The 24636-nt window shown below is 39.7% G+C and overlaps 2 protein-coding genes across 6 annotated transcripts; one reads left to right on the top strand and one right to left on the bottom strand.

Annotated features, from left to right (window-relative positions):
- Nucleotides 1-118: 118 nt before the first annotated feature.
- On the bottom strand, nt 119-3507 carry olah (oleoyl-ACP hydrolase). 2 transcript variants are annotated; one of them, XM_042507193.1, is made up of 7 exons: nt 3421-3507; nt 3115-3307; nt 2149-2287; nt 1927-2026; nt 997-1166; nt 817-899; nt 119-341 (listed from the first exon to the last, which is right to left on the bottom strand). In XM_042507193.1, the coding sequence occupies exons 2-7, from the start codon at nt 3242-3244 to the stop codon at nt 199-201; spliced, it is 765 nt and encodes a 254-aa protein (XP_042363127.1). In that variant the 5' UTR covers nt 3245-3307; nt 3421-3507; the 3' UTR covers nt 119-198. The 2 variants fall into 2 exon arrangements, with proteins under 2 accessions (XP_042363127.1, XP_042363128.1); XM_042507194.1 differs by having other exon boundaries at nt 3115-3304; nt 3421-3503.
- Nucleotides 3508-4528: 1021 nt separating this feature from the next.
- Nucleotides 4529-23931, top strand: ago3b (argonaute RISC catalytic component 3b). 4 transcript variants are annotated; one of them, XM_042507189.1, is made up of 20 exons: nt 4529-4670; nt 4845-5125; nt 11409-11592; nt 11760-11880; nt 12414-12622; nt 13329-13465; nt 14747-14881; nt 15180-15267; nt 15368-15515; nt 16639-16758; nt 16846-16968; nt 18364-18497; nt 18732-18916; nt 19142-19301; nt 19454-19544; nt 20319-20513; nt 20645-20779; nt 20870-20971; nt 21337-21536; nt 22352-23931. In XM_042507189.1, exons 2-20 carry the CDS (start codon nt 5107-5109, stop codon nt 22458-22460), a joined length of 2595 nt encoding a protein of 864 aa, XP_042363123.1. In that variant the 5' UTR covers nt 4529-4670; nt 4845-5106; the 3' UTR covers nt 22461-23931. The 4 variants fall into 4 exon arrangements, with proteins under 4 accessions (XP_042363123.1, XP_042363121.1, XP_042363122.1 ...); XM_042507187.1 differs by having other exon boundaries at nt 18331-18497; XM_042507188.1 differs by having other exon boundaries at nt 16846-16989.
- The last annotated feature ends 705 nt before the right edge of the window (nt 23932-24636 follow it).

The raw sequence follows: 24636 nt of genomic DNA, 5'->3' as shown, positions 1-24636 counted from the left end.
GTTACATTATACATAAGTAGTTACAAAATAATTGTGCAGTGCAGCCGTAATATTGATAGATGATCAAATTTTATTGAATGACTCTTTAATATCCATTAGTCGCACAATAGGTTCCACTTTTGAAAGTTTTATTTCCATCACAATGAATTTATTTAAAAAAAAAATATAAGTCATTAGATAAAATCTACAGTCATTTCATTACAAATAATCCATTTCTGATGTTTCCACCTGCTTTGTCACGTAGTCCAATATAATCTTTTCATTTGCAGAATCCTTCAGGTAAAAATGAGATCCATCAAACATCCTGACGGTGAAATCACCCGATGTGATGCTTTTCCAGGCTGTTGATAAAATACATGCAAATAATTACAGATAAAAATGGAAAAACTTTCAGTGAGTCTTTCAGCAAACACAGATGGCACATACAGACACAGCACATATTTTTATAGCATCATCCAGAATATATATATATTTTTTTAATTCAATAAAAATCTACAGACATTTACGTGCTGATTCTCTGATCTGCATTTTGAAGCAGTATTAACATTTGCCAGTTGTTTCCCTCACTGCAGGCTGATGCTAATGAGCTTAAGTTTATGTGTCTTTCTCTGAGGTGCTTGTGCATAAATCTGGAACAAATTAAAAATGTTTCAAAGTATGCAGAGCACCTACACAAGCTGCCAACATGTGTGAGTAAAATGCATTTGCTGGGACCAAATGTACCATGATTTGTGAGAAATCTCCATGATCCCTGTTTAGTAAGACGGTAGAGGGAGTGTGTGATGAGGCTCTGTTGCAGGACATGAGGGGACTGACCTTGTAAGTCATGAGGAATGTCGTCCTTTCCGTCAAAACACGTGACCGGGCAGGAGAGGAACGGACTGTCTGGCTTGTCACACCTGCAGGAAGGTCAGCAGCTGCGGTCACTACAAACATTCATCCTGAATCACACAAATAATTTAAAATTAATGATTAAATACAGATTAAATTATGAACCTGTAGTTCTCCACTACGTGCAGGTCGGCTTTCAGGGCAGGAAGGAAGAGCTTCAGGACCTCAGGGTTCGCCAGCAGCTCAGGAGGAGTCCCTCCGATCGAAATCATCCACTTGAGAAATTCGTCATCAGATAAGTCGCTTCTCTTTGGGGCTTTGATACGTGTCTCGGACTAAAAGACAAAAGGCAACATATGAGTGGTGGGCTATATTACAAACACTGAGTCCAAACTATAAGTGTATACAGCTGTATAGAAGGAACCGGATGTTTTGGTCTGTAGACCCACATCAGATAAAAATCCCAGCCAAATCTTTATGAATATATAGAAATTCTGCACACTAGTGTTCACTTCTTTATTAGTTTAGAGGGTTTTGTTGATATGCACCTGTCATTAATGACTTTATGGTGTTGAAGAACGTCTTTGAAGATGTTCCTACGTATAGGTATTTATTTAGGGAAGACATTGTTGAAACTACCTGTGACCCTAAATAGAGTAAGTGGTATGTGGTTTATGTGGTTATGTGGTGGTTAAGTGGTATGTTCCCCGTGTCCAAATCTAAGCCCTGAGGTATCCCACTAATTCTAGCTTCAGGACCCATCATTATACCTTTTACTTTTTAACAACCAACCAATCAGCAGCACATCTTGACTGTGATGTCATTCACAGTTCACTGTGCAGATAACCACTCATTAAAAAACAAACAAAAAAACTCCCCATTTCAAAACCTTTCAAGCAGCAACCACACATAGAGATTTGCTTGGATTTATGCACATTTTTGTGGTGTGGGAATTACTAAATATATATCTAACCTCTGCTGGATCTATTCAATAGGAAAGAAATGTGTGTGAAAATATTCTTTTCTTTAGGTATTTTAGTGAACAAATCAATACTAGACAGATTGATCACAATAAGGGTAAATAAATAAACTCACATAAGGTGCAGAGGCACCTGACAGGAAGATGTGAACTGGTTCGAGGTTGTGCAGTCTCTTCAGAGCGTCTGCCACGGCGAATGTGGTGAAGGCACCAAAACTAAAACAGATCAGGATAGTGCAAATGTTAAACAAATAAGTTGTGGAGTAGTGGAATTAAAAAAAGCAAAGCAGGGTGTCATAATTGATATGTTACTTATAAAGCCCTTAATGTTATCACACCTGTGGCCAAACAGAGCAAACGGCTTCTCTTTCAGCTCCGGTAACAACACACAGATAACCTCGTCCACAATCTGCTGCATGTTCTCAAAAAACGGCTCTTTGGCTCGACTCTCTCTGCCCGGCAGTTTGACAGCAAAGACTGAAAGTGACAGAAAAGGGAAAAAAAACAAACCAATAAAAAAACATTTCATGCAGTTTGAAGCAATCTAAATTGCACCGGATATTTTATGAAAATTTAGGAAGTGCAAATGTGGGAGTTAGGGACACCAGGGGCACAGCAAAGAGCAATTGTAAAAATCGCACATCAGAAGACCACCTTGGGGCAGTCGGCCTTAAAATTAACACAAGATATTAAGATTTTTAACAGAAAGTGTTAAAAGTTGGCTTAAGTAGAATCAAAGATGTGAGCATTTTTAACTATTTCATAATATATTTTAGTTGAGTGTTGTAACTGCATGTAACATTGCTATTTGTCATTGTATGTATTTTTTTTAACTGTAACTTTGTAATGTGATTTGTAATTGTAATTTTATGCACGCTTGATGTAAATATTTACCTTTTTGTCCTCTTTTTACCATAACTGTTATTGTATGTAACCTTGATATTTCCTCCTTTTCTTTGCTAAAAGCCTAACTAGGGACAGGAGTTTGAAACTAGCAATATCTATATTCTCTGTATGTGAAACATCAGTTATTACAGCTTGTTTATAACAGGTGGAAGTTGTACTATGTTATTTTGGATTTTCCCCATCAAATCAAAAGATGAATCTAATCATACTGCAACATGTTAAGACTTTGTTTTTTTTTTACAGTATAATGACATCAATTTTTAAGTTCAAATTTCCACAATTCCTTTTTTAAAGCTGATTTTAGGTAAAGGACTACATGAGTAAAATTTGCAACATCTTATAAATTGTGAATATAGAGCAAACAGTGTAGATTATCAGGGCAAAGTGCAGCATGTTACCTTCTATGGAGCTGTTGAGGACGTTTCCCCAGCGTGCATAGTGTATGGAGCCTCCACCTGCCCAGGGGAAGCATATGAGCCTGGCCACAGCCTCCGGGCTCCTCCTGAAACAGCTGATCACCTTTTCCATTCTGATTTAACACAAGAGCGAAGATCCAAGTCTGATCCACATCTGCTGGGACTGTAGTCTCTGCTGAACAAGAGGAAACACACACAACGACTGTTGTTGCTCCACCAAAACTATCCACCTTTAAAGCAAAGGTGATTTAAACATTTAGGGGGAATTATAAACACATTAAGTGACACCTGTCTGTTGCTGGCAGCTCCATTAACTTCTCCCAGGGCTACAGTTGTAATTCCTCATGCTAAAGTGTCTTATTTCCTGCTTATTTTCTTCTATGGTTCCTGTATGGAGCTGCTGTATGAAATGTATCTATGGATTTTGGAGACATCTACAGTATGGAGTGTGTATGTGTAGAATTCACAGTAGGTTTAGTTATAAGTACATATAATATTTTTTATTTATTTATTTTTTTTAAAGTTATTGTATGTGGGTGGACAGGACAGGATCGAAACCTACACTACCTGTAATACAAGCATTTCACAACATGACGTAAATGTTAGAGTGGAAAAAAAGTGTCTCGGAAGTGACGTTGTTTTCTACAGTTGGTATTTCCTGACGGATTTCCCTCGGTGGAGGAGGAGGAGGAGAGAGCAACAGCTTTTTCAAGTTAGATGCATTTTGAAAGGGTGATACCGGGGAAATAAAAACAAAAAATGAGAAGGTAAATAAAAAATTAACTAATCACCTGTGTGACATTTAATCACTTTTCATAATTCTTTCACAACCATTTAAACCTTTGAACCTGGAGCTATTTGGTTTGATTTCTTTTCAATACACGGGGGAAAACGCAATGAGCAACGCATTTTGCAAGTAATTCGTACTTTAGAAAATTATTTTGAAAGGTTAGGGAAACATTTTTACAACTAAAGAATATTTATATTTTTATCATAAATGTATATTTAAAATTATTTTGTGCACTTTTTTCAGGTTATTTCCTGTTTTAAAAGTTTTGAAAACATTTTTTATGCTCTCTTTTTGATGATGATGCTCTCTTATTGTTTGATTCTTTTTTCTTTCTTAAATCGCTCATTGCCATCTTTCCATGTTTTTTTTTTTGGCAATTTTTTAGGTAATTTTCTTGTACTTTTTAAACTAATTACAAGCTACTCACTGCCTATTCCCCGTGTTGTAGAAAGAAACCAAGCCAATTTGTTTGGGTTTCAAAGGGTTAAACGTCTTCCCTGCAGTAAATAGGTCGCTAAATGTGATTTTATTTTGAAGGAGTCATTCGGAAATCTCTATTTTCTATTCTCGCGAGCTTTACGTTAGAGAGCGAGAGGGCGGTGTAAGTGCAGATTTCAGACCGGTTAGTTTCTCGCCGATACCGAGGAGGACGCCGGGGTACCGAGCCCCTCATATCTGTCTGTTAAAGAAGAGGAAAGCCGTATCGCCACGTTAACCAACCGGGACGACGAATTTAACAACTGACCGGGTAAATAATCATGTCAGTTGTGTGTGTCGAGTTGCCTGTCAGCTGCTAGTTGTCGTCGGCTAAAGCTAACTGTCGCTGTTAGCTTTCAACCGCCGTCAGTGAAATTTAACAACTGCGACTGTAAACTGTCACAAACACTCAAAACACCAAACATAATGTCGGTTTTTCTTACAGATACGACAAATTAGACGTCAAAGCATCGAAGTTGGGGCGTTTTGTACAACTTTGAGCTGTCAGTTGCGGTGAGGCAGGTCCGGGAAGAAGACTTCCAGCCGAGGGGACCCCCGAGCGGCCCGGTTAAACATCAGCGACCGAAGCCGGGGAGCAGGGAGCCGCGGAGCCGGGGAGCGGCGCGTCGGCCAGCGGATCTACAGTCAAGTTTTTAAGAAGAGAAGTAATCACTTGGTGCCGGGTCATCCGGACAGAGACCTCATGAATGGAAATCGGAACAACAGGTGGGATCTCCCGACTAACCGCCATGCTTAATTTGGTGCTCAGGTGCTGCAGTTGAGTTATTTGCAGACAGTGTGCACAAGTTAGACCCCCATGATGGAGTATTTGCAAGTTGATCTTTGTGGTTAAATAACAGTGGTGTAATGTCACGGAGTAATAATACTTTGGTACAGTACTTAAGTATTTTTTGGGAAGTTCTTTTTTTTTTTTTTTTTTTTTTTTTTTTACTAGAGTTTTTATATTTCTGCCAACTTTCACTCCACCACATTTCCTAAATAAAATGCATACCTTTAAGGGATTATCAACCTGGCCGATTATAGGGGCAGATATTTAGCATTTTGCTGATTATCTGTATCCGCATTTTCTTTTAATAATCAACAATAAAATCAGATAATTAAAAAGTGTAGAGAAAGTGTCAGCATGTGCGGAACTTTTACCTGTATAACCCCAAGTGGCTATTTTTATTTCTTCAGTTTTAATGTGAAATTTCACGTGGCTTAATTTAATTTAATAACTTAAAATTAGTTTTGATACTTACGTACAGTAAATATATAAACACTTTAAGACTGTTACTCAAGTATTAGGAGACTTAAACTTCTATCTAAAGTCATTGTCTGTGAAGATATATGTGCTTTTACTCGAGTATGATTTTCAAGTACCTCATCCACCACTGTTAAATAAGCTGCTAACATGGATACATGTGCTAAAGCAGCTCAGCTTGGAAACTCAAATAATATTCCCATCTCTAGCTCCAACAGGCTTAATATACTGGGTTACTTATTGTTCCTCAGCGATGTTTTAGCGGTCATTTTTGCGCCTTGGTGTTTGTATGTCTCAAACCAGTCTCACTGGTTACTTGTATTGTCTGCGTCACTCTGCCGGCTGTCAGAGGCAGGTGGCGATCCCGTCAGGTGTGCGTGAAGCCTGAGAGAGGCTGGCTCACTTTCAGGGAGGGAGGGTGGTGTGTGTGTGTGTGTGTGTGTGTATGTGTGTGTGTGTGTGCGCGCGCGCGTGTGTGCGCGCCTGTGTCTGTGTGTATTTACTTGTACATGATACGTAGTGAGGACCAAAAGATCTATTTAAGCAACAGAGTGCGAACATTTTGGCCAGTCCTCACTTCTTCAGAGGTCTGTGTGAAGGTTAAGACTTGGTTTTAGGGTTCAGGTTACAGTTAGGTTTAGGTTAGGGTTAGGGTTGGCATTACGCATTTAGTTGTGATGGTTAAGGTTAGGGTCTGTTAATTGTGTATCTGAGGAGGGGGGTGGCGGTGGTGTGACTTTGATTTTTATTATTTTTTAAAAATGTTTCCTTGAGATTTCCTGGGTGACTGGAGGAAAATGCATGACCCTCCCACCACCATAAGTTAGCTATGTGAATTTCTAAAACTCACTCCTCGATGTTTGAAAGTTTAAAGTTCAAATTTGAAGATGAAATCCTGGAGTTGAAAAAATGCTTGTTTTTTTCACACTTGTGCATGCTTGTTAGTTTGTGGAAACAGTTTATTTTGGGCCAAAATTCAAATTAGATGTTGAATAAAGTGATTTTGTTAAAATGTAACAATGTTAAGCTTCAATTTGATTTTTCTTGTTTTATGACGGAAGCATTCATCAAATCCAACAATTATTTCTGTTTTTACAGTGTCTGGCAATGATGAATTGTTTAATTTTGGTGAATTTTAAAGAAAACATGCCTTTGTTTCAGAGGCAGAGGCAATAAATACAAAAGACAACCATTTAAACCTGTATGGCCCTCTCCTAAACAAAAAAAACAACAACCCAGGCCTTTACCCAGTGCTTAAAAAATGATTTTAAATGCCTCCCCCTGTTTTGCGCCACCCCTCCTCCCTTATAAATAACAAACAGTCTCTTAGGATAAGGGGTTAAGAAATGTATTAAGTCAGTTAGGGTCCTCACAAGGATCGAATAGATGTGTGTGTGTGTGTGTGTGTGTGTGTGTGTTCGCTCATATCTGTTTGAAGGGCAGCCTTTCACAGCAGCTGCTGCCATAGTTACCCTAGTTATTGAATAAAGTTCATTTAACCGCTGCCTGTGTTAATTAAAAATCAATTGAGCATGGCAGGACATTAGTCAATTTACTTTTGTTGCCAAGGGGCACAATTTGTGAGTCACAGCTTGTGTATTATTGATGTTGTTGGGGCCAGTGTTGGACTGGGAGTGGAAAGAAAGAGCCAAACTGGTCCACTGAAGCTGACCCATTCATTCTCCAACCACTCCACCCATTTTTCACTCAATGAACAGGAAAGAACAAAGCTGTATCATATAGTTGCATAAATTAAAAATCTTAAAGCAGTCTCAGACTTAAATTAATGTGCTCATGTATTTTTAATTCAAAACATAATAACAGATTTATCAAACTTGTCAAAGCTGCCTCACGAAGATATTTAAGTTGTTTTCAGTGTCAATTAATTTGTCAGGTATGTTTTTAATTAGCTGATTTATTGCTTAGTAAATACAATGTCCAAAACCAGTAAAGCTTTCCATCACAGTATCTTAGAGCCCAAAGAAATATCTTCAAATAGATGTTTATTTTTTTCTAACCAATGGTCTAAACCCACCAAATATTTAACTAATAACTAAACAAGCACCATTTGAGTAGCTGGAACCAGTTGATGTATTTTTTGATAACTGGATAATCAGAATTTAAGTAGATTTATTGGAAGAAAAAGGACTGTACTTGTCCTGTCATCTTAATTTCCTCACTGATTCATATGCATTCGCTTTCTAATGTGGAGCTTTTACTTTCTAACAGGCTCACTGAAGGCCGTGTAATGTGTGTGGATTAGGAAGAGTTACAGTTGACCCAACAGCAAATCTTTACATGCCACTTCAACAGGCTAATATTCCCCCTGTTGTGTCTGAAGTTATGAATTATAGGACACTGTGTGAGCGTGATGATAGTAAGATGATGTGGCAATCATCCTATTTAATGAATTGAGATTGAGAGGCCATAAAAGTTGTCGTCATAGAGGTTTTTTTAATTAATTGTTTTAACCTTATAATTTTCAGAAAATGGTTTAAAATGGCCATAATATTTTCCCAGAGCTTAAGGTAACATCGTAAAATTGTCTTACACAATATGTCACCATGCTGCATTAATCAAGTTAGAGTCATAAAATCTTGTCATATCATCGTATTGTTTATTCTGAACAAAGCATAACAGTCCAAAACCAAAAGATTTATTATTTATTTATTGGATAATGGTCTAAAACAGAGAAAAGTAGTAACTCCCAACTGTGATGCTGGAAGCTGATAATATTTTGGCATGTTTGACCTTGAGTAGCTTGAGTAATGTTTTGCAGGTTCAGGGAGCTTTAATCTGCACTACTTGAAGTCTGCCAGCTGGAGAAGGTTAAAATAACATTTATTTTAATAGTAAAAGTTTTATTCGTTTTTAGTCTCCATCATTAGAGCAGTGAGTACTGTACAACATTACATCAGTGAAGTGATCTCTTTAAGTGTGTGGGCTGAATGTCAGCTCTGTGTGGGCTGCTACTGGATGTGGGGTGCATTTATATGATGAAGCAGCCTGATAAGCAGGAATTAATCTTTCCATTGTTGCTCATTCTACAGTGAGCGTTTGTGTTTTTGGGTTGTTTCTGGTACAGAAGCTTCTTTATTGGTCTTGCTCATAGCTGAGGACATTTTCCATAATTCCTCAAAAAACAAAATCTAAAATTGAATGAATTTTGTTACCACTTTTTGATTTACTTTTCTTTAGTTTTTGCTTAAAAGAACAAAAATTGAAAGAAATTCTTATGCAGACTTGTTTCTACCTCACAGAGTCTCTTCATCAGGGCAGAATTATTAAAAACAGATTGATTACACCTGGTTCTCTAAATTCAGTTCCGTTTGTTTATAAAGCCCATTTTCACAAATCACGCTTTCCCTCAGAGGGCTTTACAGCATACAGCATCCCTCTGTAGTCACAGCGACTTAAAACAAAACTCCCATAAACACCCCTATAACATAGAAAAAAATGGTAGAAACCTCAGGAAGAGTGACTGAGGAGGGATCCCTCCTCTAGGACGGACAGACGTGCAAAAGATGTCGTAAAAACAATAAAATTACAGTAGATAACAAAAAGGTACACATGAAAGAGTGAGGGGGGTAGCGAGAGAGAGAGAGATGAACAATACTTTTAACATTAACATGCAACAATAGTAATTCATGAACATTAAGAAATGTGGTTTATGATAGCATGTGATATTACATTTGTAATATCACATACATTTGTGTATGATATAATAGTGGAGGTATGACTGATAATAATGGCAGTAGTAATAAATCAGTGGTTTTCCCTTCAGCGACCTCTTTTCTGTGATTGAACAGACTGACGACCCCTGAAATTTGTGCATATTTTGTTGATATTTCATATTATATTAAAGTGCAGAAAAGCTTATAAATATAACCCAAATACTGAATGCAATAACTACAAGTTTGTGTACAACAAATGATTAGGATACATTTTGAGCCAGTTACTTCTGCATATTGCACCAGAAATGAGTTTTCTTGGTATTTTTAGGAACTTATTTGATTTTTTTGTTTGTATCATGTGTATATTTTTTATTTTTAACAATCGTACATATCTAATGGGCTTTTCTTTTCAACAGATTCTTTGATTTCTTCTCTGTGATGCTAAGTCATGGTTCTGTCAGCTTTTTTTAGCTGTGTCCTGATTAATGCAGGACGAGGCTGTTAATCAGAGAATGAAGGCTCTGTGGATACAGCTCGTGTTACTTTTTTACATAACAATGTAAACTTAAAAAATAACAATTTCATTTAGTTTTCTCCACAGAGATGTAATCAGTCGTTGAGATATAGGCCAACTGTGTATTTTGTAAAACAGTTTTATTACACCCCTTTAAAATCAAGAAAGCCTTGCGAATCCCCTGTAAAGCTTTAGCTACACTTAATGGGGATCGGATCCCCAGGTTGGGAACCACTGCTCTAAAAAGATGACACACTTTAAAATAATCAATATTGCATCACATATCAAATTATTCAGTAAGTAAAAGTAACAGCTATTGCAATGATGCCGAGTATTCAAAAAATACTGACCATAAAATATAGTTTAGAAATATATATTTCAAATAGTTTTTGTCTCTGGAGCTCCATGATGAATGAGCCAAATCTGTGCGCACCTGTTTTTCCTCCTCCTGTCAGCATGCCTTTAGTTGCCATGGAGAAATTGTAGCAACACGGGTGCTATTGCCATGGGAACGGCACAGGGGAGGAAGCAACCTGGGTACGCATCAGCAGAAAGTGCAGTCTTTTACTGAATGATGCCTCGTTTCGGCAGGTTCAGGGTCAGTCCTCGACCCTGACAGGAGCTGAAACAGATTCATATTTTCCATCTACAGCTGCTCTGTTTTAGTCATGGCCACATTCATCATTAATGCTTTTTTTTTTTAATAGCTGCACACTTTATTTTCTTTCATTACAACAAAGCACGCCTCCTGCTAGTTAAACAGCTTGAGCTCTGTGTGCAGACTTTGTCATGGAGGTCATTGTGTGTGTATGTGTGTGGATCCTCTGAGTCACATTTATGGAAATTGTGTGGTTTTTTTTTTTCTTTTCACTGAGTACTTTCCAGTTTGGTATTTCTGAAAATTGGTGTCGCATTGGCATGTTGTGTCACTCGCCTACTTCTTCTGTCGTCTGGCAAAGGCCACGTCAGTCAGGAGAAGGTTGTGACCGCTTAGCTGGTCTTTATTGAAAATGTCACCTAACGCTGTAATCTTTTTATACGGCCAATATCAGATTGACATCAGAAAAAAACATTGGCCTGCTTGTTTCGGTTTTGTCAGTTTGACATGAGGCAATCTTTAACGTCACTGACCGTCTTCACCCCCAGCACCCACCGTCGGCTCTTTCCTCTTCATTAACCACTTCCTTCCTGTCAAAGTTTGTTTAAAAGGGTATAAAGGGTAAGGGGGTGGGGGTATGCCTGGGCTGGTCTCCTGTGGGCCAAAAAAGAAAACTTAAGTATTTCCCCATTTATTTTCTTTGTACTGTGTTCATCTATAGCTAATGTATTTATTAATTGATGTAGTTATTCATTTATTAATTAATTTTGTCACAAAGAGACCCACACAAGACATCTGACCCCTGGTACCTTTTTTTAAAAAGCCCCTACCGCACCTGAGCACTGTTGGAGTACACAATCAAAAATGTTCTGAGAACAGAAAATAATAAGAAAATACAGGCAGGGTGCAGTGTCTCTCACACACTCTTTTTTATACTTATTTTTGTCGTGTTTTTATAGGAGTCGTTGGAGCAGCCGCTGAAGCCCAAGCTCTTTTTTCATTGCCACGGCGACCCGGCTATGGCACCCTTGGGAAGCCCATTAAGCTTCTGGCAAACTGCTTCCAGGTGGAGATACCCAAGATCGATGTCTATCTGTATGAGGTGGACATCAAGCCTGACAAATGTCCCCGCCGGGTCAACAGGTAACACGAAAGACTGAGACTGAGTTTAAGGTGTTGAGGTGGTCTTTATAAACAAACTGCCTTCTGGAGCCTGGACACATTTGTTGAGCATCGAGGTGTTGGGCTGAGAATCTATCAGAGAGCAAACTTTTACTATACGATATGTTTTTCCCTGGTGGTCTTTTCAGGGAGGTGGTGGACTCTATGGTTCAGCATTTCAAGGTGACCATCTTTGGTGACTGTCTGCCTGTTTACGATGGGAAGAAAAGCCTCTACACTGCTACCCCACTTCCTGTCGCCACTGGTGGGGTAAGACTCTACACTACAGTTTGGATATTAGTGTATTGTGTTGGACACCCTGAACAGGGCTCTAGACTGTGACCATTCGCATGTGCAACCATCCTTTTGTGGGTGTGCGAGTTCAAATTTCACGTGGTTGCATTCATGAGAGTGCATGATGCAGACTGAAGCCTCTACTAACAGTGACAGATTCACAGCTGACTCGTATAAACTGGTCTAACGCGGGTTAAATGCACATCGGCACATGCATATTTTTATGTTTTGTTTATTAAACAGCGGTTTGTGCTGCTTTTTTATACACCATGGCAGCGTTTCCCCTACCATTATATTGGTAAAAAAAAAGTCAAATATATTTTATTTTATTTTACTGCCAAATCACAATAGAGGTCATCTAAGGTCACTTTTCATGAAGAATAGGTCTAGATTGTGTTTTTTTAAAAACAAAACAATTTAAACACCTGTGGTTAGTGTTGATATTGTGGCAGGCTGCTTCAAATAAATCTGCACTAGTCGACCACAATGACCTTTGTTTTCCTCTTCAGGTGGATCTGGATGTCACCCTGCCAGGTGATGGTGGAAAAGACCGCCCATTTAAAGTCACCATCAGGTTCGTGTCGTTGGTCAGCTGGCACATGTTGCATGAAGTCTTGACGGGACGCGGTGTGGCTCAGCCGATTGACCTGGAGAAACCCATCAGCACCAACCCTGTTCACGCCGTTGATGTCGTCCTTCGACACTTGCCTTCCATGAAGTGAGTTTTCTCCCTCGACCATCTGAAGATTTGTTTTCAACTTATAGAAATATTTAAAAAGAATAGTTCAGAAATCTACATCTCTAAAGTAATTCAAAGCATAACTCGAAAAGATTTTTTTTTGTTGAAGTTTTTGCTTAAAACTTTACCATTTCATTAAAATTATTAAGACTGATGATTACTGTTCTGTGCTGTAGTTTACCTTTTCTATGTTAGTTTTCAGTGACATCTGACAGAGGGATGAATATAAGAGTTTGATCTAACTGGCACTGAATTAAGCATGAGGAGAGTATTCTTCTGGTCATGAAATATGATCCAAGGATGGCTGCATCCTGCAGCTTCTGTATATCGCCCTTAATTTATTATGCAGTATTTAAACCACAACATTGTCACTGATTGTAACAGGTGCAGGGTGGTGGAAACGTGTGCATCCTTCAATGCATATATTATAAAGCTGGATTTAAATACAACACGGACATGTGGATTAAAAGCATCTTTAATTTATCTACCTCTAGATGTGCCATTTGGTGAATCCATTAACCAAAATAGCTTTAAGTAATATGAACGAACTTGAAACTCAGACAGCGCTTGTGTTATTCTGCACCCAGTGAACCACAGCGGGAATGCAACTCAAAGCCTGGGTAGAGTTTTATTTTGTTGCTCTATTAACCTTTATGTCACCTTTGTTAACCTCTGTCCTCTTCAGGTACACGCCTGTCGGACGATCGTTCTTCTCCTCCCCAGAGGGCTACGACCACCCGCTGGGTGGAGGGAGAGAGGTTTGGTTTGGCTTCCATCAGTCAGTACGGCCGGCCATGTGGAAAATGATGCTCAACATTGATGGTGAAGAAACACTTAAAAGAATAGTTTGACATTTTTGGGAATACAGTCATTCATTTTCTGATGAGAGTTAGATGGAAAGATAAACACTGCTCTCACTTCATGTCTGTGAAGATTTCACAATTGCAGCTCAAAATTCTGATCAAACAGATTAAAATGAAGTAGTTCAACTTCATAGTTAACAATTTGAATTTTTAACTACACACTTGCAAAAAGGAGCTAGTTTATCTTCATTACTTCTTTTACTTTACTTTTTTTTTTAAATAAAATCAAACCTTATGATCATCATTCACTCACAGATATTTCCCAAGACGAGTTGGATGCTTCAATTCATTGTGCCGTTTCAAATTTATTGCCGATTTGGCTGATGTTTTGATTTTTTTTTTTTTGCACAATGTAAAAGAAACACATTTTTTTTTCAGGTCCAGACATTGTCCAGAGTTTCCCTTTCACACATTTAGCACAAAACAGTAGATCTTGTCATCTTTGAAGCTGGACATTTTTGCTGCTGTCTTCTTGTAAATGACCCTTCTTCTTTACCCGCCGATGTTTGTTTTCCTCCAGTTTTGCGCGAGCAATAGAAAAATCATCAATAATAATAATAATAATTTTGTTTATATAGCACAGTTATTTACAAAGTGCTTTGACAGACAAAGCAAAGGCAGGAACTCAGGAAATAGTAAAATAAACATGATCAAATATGCCACACAGAGAAAAGTCTATTAAAGTCAAACAAAAAGGGCGGAACAAAATGTGAACTCAAAAGGTCAACAAGAATAAAGCAAATAAAATGGATAAAAGTGAGAAAACACGTACATCTCGAAAGGCAGTTAAGGTACTAAATGAATAAAATTTTAGAAAATACAAGAATAAAAGCAATAAAAGATGGATAATAACTTGCTCAAGTCACACATGGGCTCAATCGGACATCACACAGGCTTTGTACCCGGGTACTTGCAGGATAAAGTCGGTTTAATGTCTGATCCATCTGACTTGGACATTTGTGTTTTCACATGCAGCTCCTCTGGGTAATGTCTCAATGATTTTTAGGTTTGCAGTGAATGTGTAAAAGGGGTTTTGGTGAGCTTTTGATTCGCAGGTAGGCAGATTTAATTACCTTTGGACAGCACAAAGCTAGCCGTTTCCCCCTGTTTCTATTCTTTATGCTGTGCCATTTAGTGCCAAAGAGTAGTCTCTGTGCTTCATCAAATAAACCCTCATCCACCTCCACCTGAGTCATTGCCACAGTGATTGACAGCTTGATCTCTTGTCGTATCTTTTCAGTGTCAGCCACCGCTTTCTATAAAGCCCAGCCGGTCATCCAGTTTATGTGTGAGGTCCTGGACATTCACAACATTGATGAGCAGCCCCGCCCTCTCACCGACTCCCACAGGGTCAAGTTCACCAAAGAGATCAAAGGTACGTCGCCAAGGAGAGGCAGCGTCTGTTGTCACTGTGCTGCAGTATAAAGTCTGTCCCTGTACGGCTTTGTGTGTTGTTGTATGGGAAACTGCTGAAGCTGTTTGATGTGACAGTAGAGTATTTACTGTTTGATGCTCTGTATGCTTTGACAGTTTATTTGATGCATAAAGGCAATACAGATGAAAGCTGAATCTCAGTGATGTCGGAAATTAAGCCTGTTGAGTTGTTCCACTTTGTAGGAATAAAAGCATCAGTCATGTAAATGTTGCTGATGCTTATTCCACCATCTTCACAGGTCTTAAAGTGGAAGTGACACACTGTGGAACCATGCGTAGGAAGTACAGAGTCTGCAATGTAACACGACGCCCTGCCAGCCTCCAGACGTATGTTTTCTACATCTCACCCCCGGTAGCTGTTAACCTGCAATCAAAGCTGTCATTGGCTCGCATTAACAGGAGATTCTTGTTGTCTTCAAATCCACAGATTTCCTTTGCAGCTCGAGAGCGGTCAGACGGTTGAACGCACAGTCGCGCAGTACTTCAGGGAGAAGTACAACCTGCAGCTGAAGTACCCCCACCTGCCCTGTCTGCAGGTGGGCCAGGAGCAGAAACACACCTACCTGCCCCTGGAGGTAAGGACTGATGGTTACAGTGCGATTTGATCGTCAAATGTTGGTTAAATTTGTGTTTTGAAGTCAAATCATTGTGGTTGATAACTTTTCAAAAGAAGATTTACTGTATTTATTCTTTTCACTTAACCAGGAATATAAAAGTACAATCAGTGAATGCATGTAATGTGAATTCTTGCTGCATGTCATCCCATCTTTCTTCCAATTTCACACTTAACCTTTCCTATAAAAAGGCAAAAGTACAAAAAAAGATCTTTAAAAAAAAATCCAAATGTTAAAAATAGTGAAATGTTAATAAAATAGAAATAAATCATAGTGATCAACAAAACAATATTGGTAGAAAAAGAGTGAATAAATAGTGATAATGACAGAATAACTATAAAAAACCACAATATAAGAAAACACTTTCCTGATATCAGACAGAATTCTCAGCTCCTTAGGCTCTTTTTTGTCTTTAGTTTGACATTGTGTCCCCTGTTATTCATGTCTGTAGGTGAGGGGGATTTGATCATAAAAGACCAGATCAGACTGTATCTGCCTGAATCTCATGTCATTTTAAGCCCACACAGTGATGCATAGTCATGCCAACATACTGGCTTTGCCAGCGTTTTAAGAGTGGAAAACCAACTACAATATCTGGGGATCTTGAGATGGTGTGTTGATTTAAAACAGCCTCAAAAGCAGCATCTGTCTATGCCAGTTGCCATTTTTGTTTTTGCTCCTCATTGGTTTCGGAGCACTGTTTGAAACAGCTTGACAAAAGTGCTATTCCTGCCTTTGGCGCTGATTGATTATTTTTATTTTGACCAATAAAGTGTGTTAATGAGATGCCTGATGAATAAGTCAGCTCAAACTCGGTAGAGTAGGCAGATTCAAACATCTGTAACCAGGCAAATGGAAACACTATATAAAAGCCAGACTAAATGAACAGGTTTTTTAGTTTTTTTTTATTTAAAAAACTTAAAAAACTTGTCAACTGTAAATAGAAAACATTGCACAAGAAGTCGGCTAACATGAACGCAGTGGCAGGCTGACAGAATGCAGTGAAATGAAATGCTAATTCAATCACATTATCAGACTGGATTAATAGATGGATTAACCTGAATTCCTGTTTTGTTCTATTTAGGTGTGCAACATCGTACCTGGACAGCGCTGCATAAAAAAACTCACAGACAACCAGACATCCACCATGATCAAAGCAACAGCCCGATCTGCACCAGACAGGCAGGAGGAGATCAGCAGGCTGGTGAGTCTCCTGTGGATGAGAGATGTAAAATAACACAACGTTTGCTCTCTTTTTCTTGTGAAATGAAAATATTTTCGCTCCGCTCAGGTGAGGAGTGCAAATTACGAGGCCGACCCATTCGTTCAGGAGTTCCAGTTCCGCGTGCGAGATGAGATGGCTCAGGTGACGGGCCGCGTCCTTCCGGCCCCCATGCTGCAATATGGCGGCAGGGTGAGCTCTGAACCATTTATGGTACCTTCCCTTTAAATCACGCTTCATATGCATGTGTGTGTTTTTTTTTTTCTGTGTGTGTTTGAGACAGCAGAGTTTCCAACAGTTTGTCAGGAAAGCTGAAGTTGAACTACAAGCCCAGACTCACTAAACCGACAAATAATTAGTTGTGACAAAGGCCGTCACCTCATGTTGCCTGTGTTATGGCCCAAAATTTGTACGTGAACACACTGCAAAGACTAGAGACAACGACCAACTGGCACTTACGCTCTGAGCCTGCATGAGAAGCAATAACTCTCCAAAGCAACAGGTGGCTATATATTCTGTAATTGTCAGTCAAAATGGGAAACCAGAAAATAGACAGGGCGGATAGTCGAGTCAAGATGGTAGTTAGCCAGTTAGCACGAGAACAACACAACCAGATGTTGAAAAAACACAGGGTGTTTACCGTCTGCTAGCATACAATAATATAATTACAATCCGTTTTTGCAAAAGGGCGCAATGATAAAATAATAATCTTACCCCATATAACAAGTTTGATTTGATTTCATGCCCTATAGACTGTAGTCGTTTGTGTGTTTTCCTCACTTCCATTTCTCTTCTCGTGTACTGAGCTGAAATGCCACTTAGATTGATTGTTGAATTGGCAAAAAAGCCACCGACAACATCGGACTTATGCCAACGGTGTGGCACACGCTCACTGTAAGTCAGCCTGGTGTGTCAGGGACCTAATAATACTGACTCCTGACATGTGGTGGCTCTGAAGTTCTGTGCCAAAACCAAAAATTCTGATAATATTATGATCATTTAGTAGTGATTAGTATTGTGGAGTTCTTTAATTAGTATGACAAAAAATGAGCCACAGTCAAACCAATTTTCTGGGGGGAAACTCAGTTTACAATCTGTAATTTTATTTTATTTTTCACATTTCATTTGCTCACACTGTAAACCACAACCCTCTCTCGCATCTCTTACATCTGATCTCATATCTGTTCTTTCTTTTTTTTTTGACTGAGTGTGAAGTTTTACTTTTGAAATTTGCTGTTTTATACTCTTACACATGCATGTTGTAAGAGATCATCTATATACAGAATCAGTTTTAATTTGAAAGCACTCTGTTTTGCATGTCTGCCATAAAACCATGTTTCCCTGCAATCCATGCTGAGTGCATGACCCAATCAGAAGCAAAACTTGATTTATTTGTCTTTAATGCCATGATCAGCTGATTAGTCACTCTCAGCCTGTTGAATAATCAGCAGCTCTTGATCTTATCACCCCACTGGCTGCCTGAATCCTCTGAATCTTTGAATCCATACATTGTCTGTGTCCTTTGTACTTTGTACGTGTCTGTGTGACTGCCAGCCCCAGCAGATCAACCCTGCACTGTCGTTGCAGAACCGCACGGTGGCCACGCCCAGCCACGGCGTGTGGGACATGAGGGGGAAGCAGTTTCACACCGGAGTGGAGATCAAGATGTGGGCCATCGCCTGCTTCGCCACCCAGAGGCAGTGCCGAGAAGAGATCCTCAAGTGAGTTCATAAAAATGTCTCTTGTTGCATAGTTAAGTTTAGTTTGGAGTGTTGAAACAAAAAAAGAAGAAAATCTACCATTAGAAAAAAACTCAATACAACAAAGTCCTAACAAATTGATTTGTTCTTCATTAGAATTACAAACTTTCCATCCAAAGATCACAATGAACTAATTAAATAATCTGCTGTCATTGACATTAAAAACAACTTAATTTCTTTTTTCGTCATGCTCAGGAGCTTCACCGACCAGCTGCGTAAAATTTCAAAGGATGCTGGGATGCCAATCCAAGGCCAGCCGTGTTTTTGTAAATACGCCCAGGGAGCCGACAGCGTTGAGCCCATGTTCAGACACCTGAAGAACACCTACGCTGGGCTTCAGCTCATCATCGTCATCCTGCCGGGGAAGACACCCGTCTACGGTACAAAGATTAATATCTCTGAACCAACAGCACAACAACAGTGACAAAAATATATCAAGAACTCAGCGTGAATGGAAAAGTTGGAGTCAGATTTCTGACCTCTAGGCTTCTGCTACCTGTTACAAAGACAAACTAAGTAGCCAGTGAAGTTTGTGAGGCATTTAAGTGTATGCGGCTTATGTTGAACGCAGAGTTAAAGGACTATCGGATCTCTCTGACCCACAGCTGAGGTGAAGCGTGTGGGTGACACCCTCCTTGGCATGGCCACTCAGTGTGTGCAGGTGAAGAACGTGGTGAAGACGTCCCCTCAGACCCTCTCAAACCTCTGCCTCAAGATCAACGTCAAGCTGGGAGGAATCAACAACATCCTGGTTCCACACCAACGGTAAAATCAACACAGCAAATAAACGTAAAGCAACACCTACTGGGTCCTTGCTGTTGAGGCTCATCTTTTTTAGTAGCATTTATTTGACTGTTTGAAAGACTTCATTACTGGTAGGTCGCTGGATAATTTTGTGTTTGTTCTCTTCTATCCAGACCCTCTGTGTTCCAGCAGCCTGTCATCTTCCTCGGGGCTGATGTCACTCATCCTCCAGCAGGAGACGGGAAAAAGCCATCTATTGCAGCGGTGAGACTTTGGCTCATTAAAAAAAAAATAAAACCAATAAACGTATTTTTTATTCACTTGTACTACTCATATCAGTCTTTAGTTTGTTGTACACTGCCTGTCAAGGCTGAAATGTTGCGCTGATATTCTGCATTGCTGTTCTGTATTAAAAGTACAGTCTTGAAATGGTTGGGGGAGATTTGTTTTGCATTTAAGTCGTCTGCGAAGTTTTGACAGAGCCAAATCGAAGTCTTTGTAAAACATTTTAGCAGGCAGGAGGGGACAGTTGTCATGTTTTGATGACGTTCTATGTGCAAACCACTGCCTGGAGATTTAAAAAGCATCTAGCAGAGAACTTGAAGAAGAAATAAAATGAAAATGTCTCCAAAATGAGGCCTTACCCTCTGAGCATAGCGCGATGTAACAGGGACTGTAAAAGTTTGTTATTGTCTTGTTATGCCATTGCTATTGTTTAGAAAGCTCTGCCCGATGTCTGTGTTATGTCTCACTGGACGCTGATGCTGTTCTGTTACACGTCACGCCTCTTTTGCTCCCGAAACAACAACATGCTATCAAAAAATACCCAGTGGGGCAGCGTTATGCTGGCATTGTTTGGTGCTAAATAAAAAAGGTCTTCGTTGTGGCAATATTGTGGGATCTCGATATAAAAAGGCCTTGAGCCTAATGTTGAAAAACACAGAATAATCACAGAATCATCATCAATGTTCTTAAGTTGCAGTGTTTTGTCATGTAATCGCGTTTCTGACTCATCTGCCTGATGTTTTGCCTTTACAGGTGGTCGGCAGCATGGACGCCCACCCCAGCAGGTACTGTGCTACAGTTCGGGTCCAGAGGCCCAGACAGGAAGTCATCCAGGACTTGGCCTCCATGGTGCGAGAGCTCCTGATCCAGTTTTACAAATCGACCCGTTACAAGCCGACCAGGATCATCTTCTACAGGGACGGAGTGTCAGAGGGACAGTTCAGACAGGTATAACAACTGCTTTCTTTTTTCTTTCCCCTTTCCCGGTAATCTTACATATCTGCACATTTTTACAAAAAAAAAAAAACAATGTTGCTAATTAGTTTACTGTTAAAGTCTAACTGAATCTGTCTGTGTAGGTGCTGTACTACGAGCTGTTGGCCATCAGGGAGGCTTGCATCAGTCTAGAGAAAGAATATCAGCCCGGGATCACTTACATTGTAGTACAGAAACGCCATCACACACGTCTCTTCTGTGCAGATCGCAACGAGCGGGTGAGTAAGGAGTAATGACATTAATGGTACTTTGAGAGTCTTTTCATTATTGTGGCTACCTGATAAATCAGTTGTTAAATTCCCTCACAGGTTGGACGAAGTGGAAACATTCCTGCCGGCACAACAGTGGACACAGACATCACACACCCCTACGAGTTTGACTTTTACCTCTGCAGTCACGCTGGAATCCAGGTACGCTTCAGACTCACGTAAACTTGCAAAAGACAACAAAAAAATATTCCTCCCAAAGTTTGCTTAACCTTTCACTTCACAGATAAGTGACCAGATTACTGTCGGTTTACGGCCTTTTAGAAGCCATTCAGACATTTAGATGTGAAATTTAACCTGTTGTGCTTACTGTATGTTATGCATGCTCATACCAGCCAGCAGTGAGAGAAACAGAGAATATTTAACTTCCTGATCAGCAGTGGTTGGATGATGAAAACTTTGAGCAGCCAGGCCTCCCTGTGGCACCTAACTATAGCTGCTCGTTGTTTGTCCTCTCTCCATGGAGCTGCTTCTCTTGGGTGCGATTAACTCGTCTCTCCTCCCTGCAGGGTACGAGCCGGCCTTCCCACTACCACGTTCTGTGGGACGACAACTGTTTCACCGGCGACGAGTTCCAGCTCCTCACCTACCAGCTGTGCCACACCTACGTCCGCTGCACACGCTCCGTCTCCATCCCAGCACCGGCCTACTACGCCCATCTGGTGGCCTTCCGCGCCCGCTACCATCTGGTTGACAAAGAGCACGACAGGTTGGGGAGAAACTGTTAGATTAGTAGTGAGATTAGATTTTCGTCACAAAGAAACAACATTCAAGTAAATCAGCTGGACTAGTATCATCCCAAAATGTCGATACAAATTCAGAACTTTAGTTTTACTACAATCTGGACTAAGTCAGTGACTGTAGAAGTTATGTTTGCCTGAATAACTTAATTCAGTGGTTCTTTTTTAAATAATATGCACCCTCTGAATTTCTTTTTGCCAAATACCCCCCGACCAGCGCTAAACAATTTTGCAGAAAAAGAAAGACCAATTTAAAGAGGCATAAGACAGTGCTGAGTCATCAGTTATAATTTACTGAACAGCAACATTGTTACTACTTACTAAAAAACAACAAATCAGCTTGGAAAAAATAAAAATTATCTCAAAGACACACCAAATAACCAGAGACCAAAAAAGACCATAATCAGTCAGAAATCGACCAGAAAAATAACAAAAAATAATTGATCATACCATGACCATAATAATAATACCATGACAACACTGACTGCAGTAACGTTTGTTCGTCTGTCATTCAATATTGAGATTGGTCACAGTGAACAAACGCAAATATGAGCGTTATTGAGTTTGTTGTTGCAGTTAACAATTGATTTGAAATTGGATTATTGAATACAAAATGTGGTTTGTCCATCTTACATTTCCACTTTTTATTTAATGTAGCAGGAATGTATTTTATAAATTTTCCAGGTGGCATGAGTTAATTTTTGACACTGACGTTGCAACAATGTAAACTTTTTTTTCTTTTTTATGCCAACCATTATTTATCTCTGCCATTTTCTCCCGGCAGTGCGGAGGGCAGCCACGTCTCAGGGCAGAGTAACGGCAGGGACCCCCAGGCGCTGGCCAAGGCTGTTCAGATCCACCACGACACACTGACGACCATGTATTTCGCCTGAATGCCTCCCTTCACTTCCCTCCATCTCTCCCAGCCAGTCCAAGTGTCTGACTCCCATCAGCTGCTTCGTCTCGTCACGCAGAGCGACCCCTCCCTCCGTGTCTGTGCTGGTGCAGCTTTGGTCACTGGATCTCTATGACGGCGGCTGCGACTGCGTGAAGATGTAATAAGCCAGAGAGGAGTTACAGCCACATTATGCAATTTGAAACCAGCCAATCTTTCCTGTGCTCCAGCCCACGCATCTCTCTCTTCACCTCCGCTGCTGTATTGAAATCACAAAAGGATTCTGTCTCCTTTTTTTTAAAGCTCGCAAGTCACATCGTCGCCTTTCCGTTTTGACAGCAGCTCAAAGGTTTTTTTCTGATTTGGTTTTTTTTTTTTTTTGGTGCATGGGTGGAAGCAGAACCAGTGAGGACACTGACGCTGAGCCTAATGTTGCTGGTTTATATTGTAGACGGTTTTACATGTTTGTTCGTGAGTTTTCAGCTTGTCTAGATTTAATACTTTTATTTCTCTGTCGAGCAAATGTGTGATTGTGAGTACGCTCGTTAAAAACAAAAGCTTCGCCCTTATTTCACCCCCTCAAAACGGCAGGCTGCCTTAGCGGTTACACTTCTTCTGTTTCCCTTTAAGCCAACGGTTTCCTCGCAGCCGTTCAGCCGGACAGTAAGAAGCGTAACTCTGCACTCTGAACACAGACACTGAATGAAATCTTAATTTATATTTTTTAAATCAAAGCCACGTACAGCCATCGATGAGGTGATCGCTCGATGCCTTACTGCAAGGCGAGGTGCATAAAGACGACTGTTAGAACACGACGCCATGGTTTTAAACCTCTCTTAGAGTTCTGCTTGTGTTATACCAAACGTTTCTTGTGTATTTTATTCCGCTTGCTATTTATGAGTTTTACTTTTTAACTGAAATTAACATTCAGCAATAGAGCAGACAGTTTAGATCCTCCGACGACCACAAAACTTTTGATTTTTCACAGTTTTTACACGAGGAACTGACCAATCTTAGTTGTCATGAACTCCTTCAGTGCAATAAGGTGTTGACGCAGGGCGAGCAGGTTCAGTGGTGAATGTTTTCAATAAGTATTCGTGTTGTGAAAATTGTTTACTATGAGTGAGTTTTGGCAAGTGATGATGAACTTGGATTCAGGAATGTGCCGTAGGACCGATGCTGCAGATGTAAGGTCTGATGGCGTTTGGAGAGATTAATCAAAGTGCCTGATTTGTTTAGAGAGTGGACTGTTTGCTGGATGGAAGGTTTTTAATCGTACGTAGGTTTGGGTGCCTCTGTTAAAACATTTAGAAAAATGCTCTCAGAATCATGGAGCAGGACTGTAGTTCATTTCAATGCAAGCCACAAAACGTTTGTGTGATTATTATGATTTTTTTTTTCTTCTCGTGATCAGGAAATAATAACTTCCATATCCAGTTAACACGTTTTGTTTACGTGTGATCCCGAAATATTCTATATTTAAAAATAATGATGTTTAAGCTACTAAGGGAAATGCACAATAATCATATTTCCCTAAGCTCTCATTTTCTTGTGCAATTTTTAAAAATATTTTCAGCCTTTCTCTTGATCTCGCACTCTGATCTGATAATCTGGCTAAAAATATGTCTTTATATTTCAAAATATTCTCAAGGTCACAACCTGTTTTTTTTAATCACAAAACGGTTGTCAAAATAGCGCCCAAACGCAACAAGCAACGGCGAAGTACAGCTTGTAGCAAAAGTTACCTTTTTTGGCAGCTGGGATGCTGTTCATGAGTTTCAGGCTGCAAGAAATTCTATGTAACATGGTGTCATAGGAGTCACAGAACTTTGTTCACTGATCGACTGCAGATATTTTCTGGATGCAGTTTGCAGATAAGAATTAAACAATCCCCAACTTTTAATTTGGCCTCACTTTGCTGCAGAATCAAACGGCCGCAACTTGTAGGAGCTGCCGCAGCTTTCCATAGCTAATGCATGGCAGCTTGTCATTACTATCATCTATCATACCATCACTATTTTATTAGGCACACATACAATTGTCTTATGCAATCCAATGAAATTGTTCTGCCATGAAGTCTACTTTTGTAATGCCTGTAATTTTTGTTGACACTGTCACAGAGCTGTTAATTAAATGAAATCATTTAGCACTGAGGTCATAGTTGATGATGGTGT

The sequence above is a fragment of the Plectropomus leopardus genome, chromosome 18 (assembly GCF_008729295.1).
Source record: "Plectropomus leopardus isolate mb chromosome 18, YSFRI_Pleo_2.0, whole genome shotgun sequence".
In the NCBI taxonomy this organism is placed as follows: Eukaryota; Metazoa; Chordata; class Actinopteri; order Perciformes; family Serranidae; genus Plectropomus; species Plectropomus leopardus.
The sequence above is the reverse complement of the archived record's forward strand: the minus strand, read 5'-3'. Positions and strand labels throughout refer to the sequence as shown.